The sequence below is a fragment of the Anneissia japonica genome, unplaced genomic scaffold, assembly GCF_011630105.1.
Source record: "Anneissia japonica isolate Jap-2015-1 unplaced genomic scaffold, ASM1163010v1 scaffold287754_len4335492_cov202, whole genome shotgun sequence".
NCBI classification, from domain to species: domain Eukaryota; kingdom Metazoa; phylum Echinodermata; class Crinoidea; order Comatulida; family Comatulidae; genus Anneissia; species Anneissia japonica.
This window is the reverse complement of record NW_022705543.1, coordinates 3982324-3990076: the sequence shown is the minus strand read 5'-3', so window position 1 is coordinate 3990076 and position 7753 is coordinate 3982324. Positions and strand designations below refer to the sequence as shown.

General features: G+C 33.3%; 1 protein-coding gene across 1 annotated transcript in view; it reads left to right on the top strand.

Moving 5' to 3' along the window:
- The window catches only part of LOC117105818 (transcription factor LBX1-like), a 10404-nt gene extending 4916 nt beyond the window's left edge, over positions 1-5488 (top strand). Inside the window, exon 2 of the mRNA XM_033247119.1 lies at positions 3113-5488. Within this exon, the coding sequence (XP_033103010.1) occupies positions 3113-3615 (503 nt within the window). The 3' untranslated portion in view covers positions 3616-5488. The remainder of the gene's footprint in view (positions 1-3112) is intronic.
- Positions 5489-7753: the final 2265 nt, after the last annotated feature.

The following is a 7753-nucleotide window of genomic DNA, read 5'->3' as shown; positions in this document are numbered from 1 at the left end:
TATCATTTTTTATATAAATATCATTGTTTTATATATATATATATATATTTGTCGTAACAAACCCTAACATAAAAGTATGGTCTTGAAGATATATATTTATCATTTTTTATATAAATATCATTGTTTTATATATATATATATATATATTTGTCGTAACAAACACTAACATAAAAGTATGGTCTTGAAGATAAAGCATATCTGGAAACCTTTAAGCATTCAGTTTAACAATTAAATATCAGATAATAATTTGGACAAATAAAAGTTTTTGATTTTTTTTTATCGAATATCAGATAAAAACATTTTTTTAAATAAAAATAATAATGAACATTTTTAATAAGAATAGTAATTTTTGGAATTAAATATCAGATAGTTTGGACAAATAAAAGTTTTTGAATTTTTTTTAATAATAAAAAACGTTTTGATTATAATTTTAACGAATTACAAGCAAAATGAAATGAAAATAAGCATAAGTAATACTGCTATTCACTACTTAAATTGGATACATACAATCCAACAACCCTCAACAACTGATGCTAAGCCTGTTGTAATTAACTCAATTCTCTCACGTCATTAATAATGACAGTTTATTATTTTAATGACACTGCGGTGAATACACACAACCATGAATTGGGTACGTATGCCTAAGTACCAGGTCATTATGATTGGGTTGCAGGGGTGGAGGCTGGCTGAGTCAGGCTGAGTGAAGAGTTCTATAATGATGTAAAGTTTTGGTTAGAAAGATGAAATTATAAACTCGTTGAGCTAAAAGACAAGTCTTATAATGAGGTACAAACGAAATTCTTTTTATATGATAGCAACCGTTGCCGGTTACGACTTTAAAGATGTATTACGGTATATAGGCCTATAATTGTTAAGAATTTAGGAGTATTATTTTGTTATTATTATTATTATTATTATTCATGTCATTATTAGACATACATGACATAGGCCTATTCTTGTTATGGTTAACTTCCAATTATTTTATGCCTATTATTATTAGGCTAGTGATGGATTAAGTGATTAGTGGCTCTAAAAGTTAAAAAAAAAATAATAAAGAAAATACAATATTTCTACACCAACTCCATCGTCTAGAACTGAAACCATGAATGGGGTATACCGAAGCATAAGTACCAGGTCATTATGAATGGGTTGCAGTCAGGCTGAGTGAAGAGTTTTATAATGATGTAAATTTTTGGTTAGAAGGATGAAATTATAAACTCGTTGAGCTAAAAGACAACTCTTATAGTGAAGTGCAAACGAAATTATTCTTTTTATATTATGATAGCAACGGTTGCCAGTTGCGACTTTATGTAAGATGTATTATATATTAATATTGTTAAGAGTTTAGGAGTGTTATTTTGTTATTAATAATATTATTATTAATGTCATTATTAGTCTTACATGGCATATTCTTGTTATTGTTAAATATTTTATGCCTATTATTATTCGGCTAGTGATGGATTAAGTGATTAGTGGCTCTTGAAGTAGAAAAAAAACAATAAAGGAAATATAAATAATAGGCATATTTCTACATTAATACCATCGTCTAGACCTGAAGAGTATGTAGGCCTACTGTCATTATGGTAATGATTCATTCGAAAAACTCGAAATAATCTTCAGATATAAACACGTATCTAAAACGACTGACAAACTCCAACACAAAACAGGTATGGTATTTCTAAGTGTGAATTTAAACTTAATTTATTGCTAAGCTTCTTGATTGACTTAACGACAGTGAATCATACGCTCCTGCTTCGTTTACTCTTTACGCCTCCACCAACCTGACAAAATTTCGGACATTCTATATCAAAAATCGGAAGTCCACACCCAGATAGATGATACAAAAGTGACGGTACGGGAAGGTCGATCAAAAATAATTTTTTGTAATTATCCAGGCAGCTATAAAAAAAAAAATTCAAAATTGGATCAAATTGGCCAATTAAAATGGGGATAAAACAATTACATATTGAACAAAGGACGACCGCCTCGAGTTTTGATTTCCGTCTTTCCCAGTTCAGTCCAATTAATTACCTATTGGTCTCCTTTACAAACCTTTAATTTCATATGGAGAGCACGTGGAAAAAATATAATTAATCTGTGTTTCTTTGCGGCCACACTTTGAAGCACAGAGGGCTACGTTTGATATTTATGTTGAGTGATTCCTTCGTGGTTAGACAAGTACCGTCTTTTTACAAACTTTTTTCTAAGAAGTTCACCAGAGTTTAAACTATGTGTTTGATGAATAAACAGAGGAAAGATGTGTCCCTGCTTAATTTTGATCATTTATTATGAAGATGATTGTACTTTGCGGTATACCGTGACTGGACAGAGAGGCTAACAAGACCTTCCATTAAAAAAAAAAAGAAGATATTTCCGTCCGAAAAACGTACGAAATGTTTCCCTAAATTACATCAGTAATTGTACAGACTTTATGATTGACATGTTTATCCTCGGACAATCAAGACGAGAGTGCCCGTACATGTAAACTCCGTCTAAATTTACTGTCCAAACCAAAAATTTGTCTAGTTAAATAATTTTGATTGCGTTTAACAAGTTTGGAAGCGCAGTTCCGATTTTCAAAGGCTATTTTTAAAAAGTTTGGCTGTCACGGGTGTGTGTTGTTAAAGTAAATGTTAGGCCATTTTAACCCGGTCGTTGTTGTCACGTAAGATAACGAAAAAGCATGAGTGAATCTATCATCAGTCAGGCATATTTAACCAGAAAAAATATCACGCGGAACAGAATGTTTTTTTTCTTCACCATGATTATAAAATGTTGCACTTTTTCAAAGAGAAAGTAGGCCTAAATAAAATAAATAACGAATGAATGAATGAATGAATTGTTTAAAAGGGATCTGATTCAATTATGTTTTGATCATATTTTATATTTCACAAATGGTGCACTGTATGTGAATGTATACAAATTCCATTTGTGTTGAAATTGAAATATTGCTATATTAATTAATTTGATAAGTGATTTTTGTATTAAATGAGTTACGCTATTCTTGTTGGTCTCTTGACAATGTGCAACTGTTCCTCGTAATCTTTATGATTAATTTGAAGCACTTTCATCGTTACATAATATATATATATCTGTCTTTCTTTATTCATAGCTGCTGCTACGCACGGGAAGAGGGACGCGATTACGTTGTTCGCACGTCAGCCGCCACGAAAAAAACGCAAATCAAGAACCGCATTTACAAACCAACAAATCTTTGAACTCGAAAGGCGATTCTTGTATCAGAAATACCTCACTCCAGCAGACAGAGACGAGATTGCTTCATCATTAGGTCTTACCAATGCCCAGGTTATTACGTGGTTCCAGAACAGACGAGCTAAGTTAAAACGTGATTTAGACGAACTGAGCGCTGACGTTTCAGCGATGAATCCGTCGAACGCCGAGAACGTTGACTCAGATGACGGAAACGGAACCCAAGTTTCAATTCATTTAAATGGAACAGTAATCAACTGTGGTTCCGAAACAGACTCGAATGACGAAGGATCATCAACAACCGAACGCGTAAATATGACAGAAACACATTCAGATGACTCGTGCGCAGAAAGCGAAGTTGAGGAGATGGTATCAAACACACTACACTCGGATAGAAAAACATGAGTTATGAACAATTTTTATGCCTAGGCGGCCTACCGTACTATTTGTAAATACTGATGTGTATATAATATGAGACGTCTAGTGTCTGGGCCTGGGTTTATTTACGATCTTTCAAAGCCGAACAGCCTATGCTTGCCATTCCAATCAGGACAATATTCTTTATATATGCTTCTAAAATAATCGTTTTCATAAGTTTGATTTCCAAAGTATATAAAAGCATAGCAACAACGTAATTCTTGTTGAGTTTCCTTGTTAAATAATAGGATTTTATATAATATTTCTTCAAGCAGAGAAGTTTCAGATTTTTATATTCAATAAGGTCTGTAGGCCAATGCCTTATAGAAACAGATCCTATAAAAATTAAGGTAATAATAACTGGTATTTTATTTAAATGAGTGGTTTGAAATTTATATTGTTATATATTCTGATAGGCCTAGATATCCCATGGTTAAAACTCCTATTTATTCATGATTAGGCTTATCTGTTCTTCGCACACAATGTGTTGCATTTAATTAAAGTTATAATATAGATGTGTTGTGTTGGCGACTAAATACTAGCGATTAACGATCTCATATCAATTTGAGGGCTACGACGTGGTCATTCCCATGAAACTAAAATGCCGTCATCCGGAGTTTTGTTGTAAATGATTTTGATGTTGTAAACAGTTTGATTCTGTAGTAGCCTACTGCATAAGACAACTTCTACACTCGTGATGCAGTAGACATATGCTTTTGATAAAAATGATAATTATTATCGTTGAATAATCAAAGGCAATATAGCAACGAAAATATTATTAATGAAAGCTCTATATTTGAAGTGTTAAGCAAAGCAGAAAAACTTTCATATTTTTGTTGAAACTTCTGATATTTCTTCATTAATACCGGTAATCAAATCAGAAATAAAGCAAATGTTGACAATAATATATTGAAGATTTTTTCAGATGTTTATCTACAGTTATTTTAAACGGTATTTATTTATAAAGAATTTTTTTTCCACTGTGCCTTTGAAATCTAAATTGTCACATTTAAAATACATTTGCAACAAATGTTTCATTGCTTCACGAGAGGCCAGTCGTATCAAAATAATATACACGAAATCTAAATGGAATCTTTACTAAATTTAATATAAATACAGTACTGTAGGCTTATATAACACGTTGGGTAGTAGGTACTGCTGCCACTGCTCCGCTAACCACGTATAGACACCGGCATGGGAACAGTTTATTTTGAGCCAAGTGATCTGTGATTGAGCCCTAAGCACCATAGTGATGGACGTCCCCAGATAACGAATACTCTCTCCAGTATCATCATTAGTGGCTCATTAAAATTTGTGGGTAATTGATGTCATCTGATGGTACTGATACCATATTGATACCAAGCGCATTAAACGCTAGAAGGATCAGCCTAACAGAGAAAGAATTATCTGTTGATCGCTTCAACCATCAAATATCCTGACGTATCGATCTACAATATTCTCAACGCAGAGAGAAATAGCCGATTCGCACCCATCCCCTAGGATGAACCTCGATGAAACGCCTCAGTGGTCTACAATTTGTATTCGTCGGCTACAGAAGGAACTGTCCATATGTCTATGACCAATCATCCGCCATGTAACATTAATTTTTGAAATCGATTACGAACTTTGCATCGATAAATTTATGGAAACGCAGATTCTTATGATAAGTAATTTCGCATATGAACTTATATGGCATAAGCCTATACTAGAGTGTAAATATAGCTATGCTTGTATCTTTGAATGGGTTAGCCTAAAATATTTAATATTTTCTATCTCTACTTTCATTCATGAATTAAACATCATTCGTTAGTGTGATAATATTAACGTATGTTTCTTTTCAATAAAGTTATACTGGAATGTATATCTAAAGATGTATGAGTATCGATGGATAAACTTTATTTGTCATTACGTGTAGGCCTATAACAAAGCTCAGTCGCGTACATTTCCCTAAAGATTCGCACATCGAAGGGACTCGACGGTTATATGTATGGAGTTTCTATAATATTAATGATTCAAATAGCCTCATTCTAGACGTAGTAACAATTGGAACTGTTTGCATTCCGGATTATTTTTATTCGTGAGATAAAAATTACCTTCTCGGGATTCCCGATCCCAGGACCCAGTGGTTGGAAAGCAAACTTAAACGTAACACAGTTCGTTTAGTTTAAACAATTTTATACTAATATTTGATGTCCAATTTCTTGATGTCCAATTCTCGCTAGCGTATGCGCGTGCGCGCTAGGGATCTCTTGCACGAATGTGTCCCGTAGGTCATCAAAGATGGATGCAACTGTTAAGGCGAAGGTAACCGACACCCCTGTGGCGATCATGTTTAATTAATTCATTTTTGAGACAAGTTTTCAACATGTGTTAACCTCTTGTGCCGTTGTTGAATTAATTCGCAACGAATTAATCAGGTGATGAGATAACATCGAGTCGGTTTATTTCCCATGATATGGAAGAACACACAGTGTGTAAGTAATTATTACAAACGCCCGCGATCGTCCACATTGCCCTGAACTAATTCAAGTGTTTGTTTTTGTTGCTGTCAGTTGTGAAACTTCGAACGATGTTAATGTTGTAAGTATTCAAATATTATCTTTCCTGGTGGAGCTAATTGTTCAGGATCATATGATTATAATTACATTTGTATTGCACTCCACATGGGATTTTCACACCAGCTGCACTGAAAATTATCAATCGTTTCTGCAAGAATTTCAATGTCGAATCAAGAAGTTTACAGTGGTAGTACTAGTCGGCTCTACCGTATTGGTAGTCTCAGGGTCTTTATCAAACTCCGACTCAAACCTCGAATTTAAGTTACCAGTATGCGTGTTACGAAATTCACTCATTTTTTTCCTTTCTATTACAGTATTAATGTAAATGTAATAGCTATACGCATATCGTGGACTGTTAAGATTGATTTAGGCCTAAGTCTTTTTCTCTGTAGTACAACCATCTGACATAAGTAAGTTTCTCAGTCATCAATACATGTCATTTTGCAGCGATTCTTTTTAAATTCACGTATGTTACTACAGGCCTAGTTAAAATAATGAGCGCAACTCTTCAATCATGATATAAACTGGGGTTTTCTTCACGTACTTTATTCTTTCTAAGACACTAATTCGTACTTAATAATACATATAAAGTGAACTCCTTTGGCTTACTAATACAGTTGAAATTGTGCCTCAAACTGTTTCTCGGAGTATTTTCTCCCATTGTGTGTTTAGCGTTGTGTGAAGAACGCGGTAATGACAATTCCGTATATTCATCAGTTTAATAGATGGGCAAATGAGGCAAGCAAATAATTTTATATCTTTTTAATTTTGATCGCTAGCTTAACCAATCTCTTGATTTATTGCGGGTGGACGTGATGAGCTTTAACTCTCTGATGATGAGGAAAACACGATCAAATATGTGAGTTGGGCCAATAAAGAAATGAGGTTATCGAGAAATTATGAATTTCAAAATGATTGTGATTTACATACAAGGAAAATTAGAGCAGTTGAGCTGCGGTCCGTTTCGAAATTTATTAGGTATGAGTAATGGGAAAGAAAGTTACTTGAAGTGTATATATTTATACATCAAACATTAAAGTACAGTAATGAGAACTAAAATATTAATAATAATTTAATCTACTTTCCAATGGGACCAGTGGAAGCTAATCATGGAGAAGAAATAATCAATGTATATATATACATATACCGTATATGGCTATATATACATTTATGTATATATGTACTGTATAGGCATATATATATCCTATATATATACAGTATATGTATTTATTTGCACCTTATAAATCGATCTAATATTATGTATGTATATATATATATATTATTTATTTTATTTTATTTAAAACATCTTTAGGCAGGATAACATATACAGACGAGATCTTACCGCTGTTTTACAATATGGTCCTGCAAATACATAACAACAACAAAAAGTAACCAGCACAGTACAACAAAGAAAACAAACAACAGTTAAAACTTTGGTGGAAAACTATCCCCCGCCGGACACCAACCCGGTACTTCTGAGTCAAGGTTTCGGGGACAGGAATTATGGCTCAAGGTTATGCTTAACTACAACTTAACTACAATATGGTAAAAACTATCCCCCGCCGTAT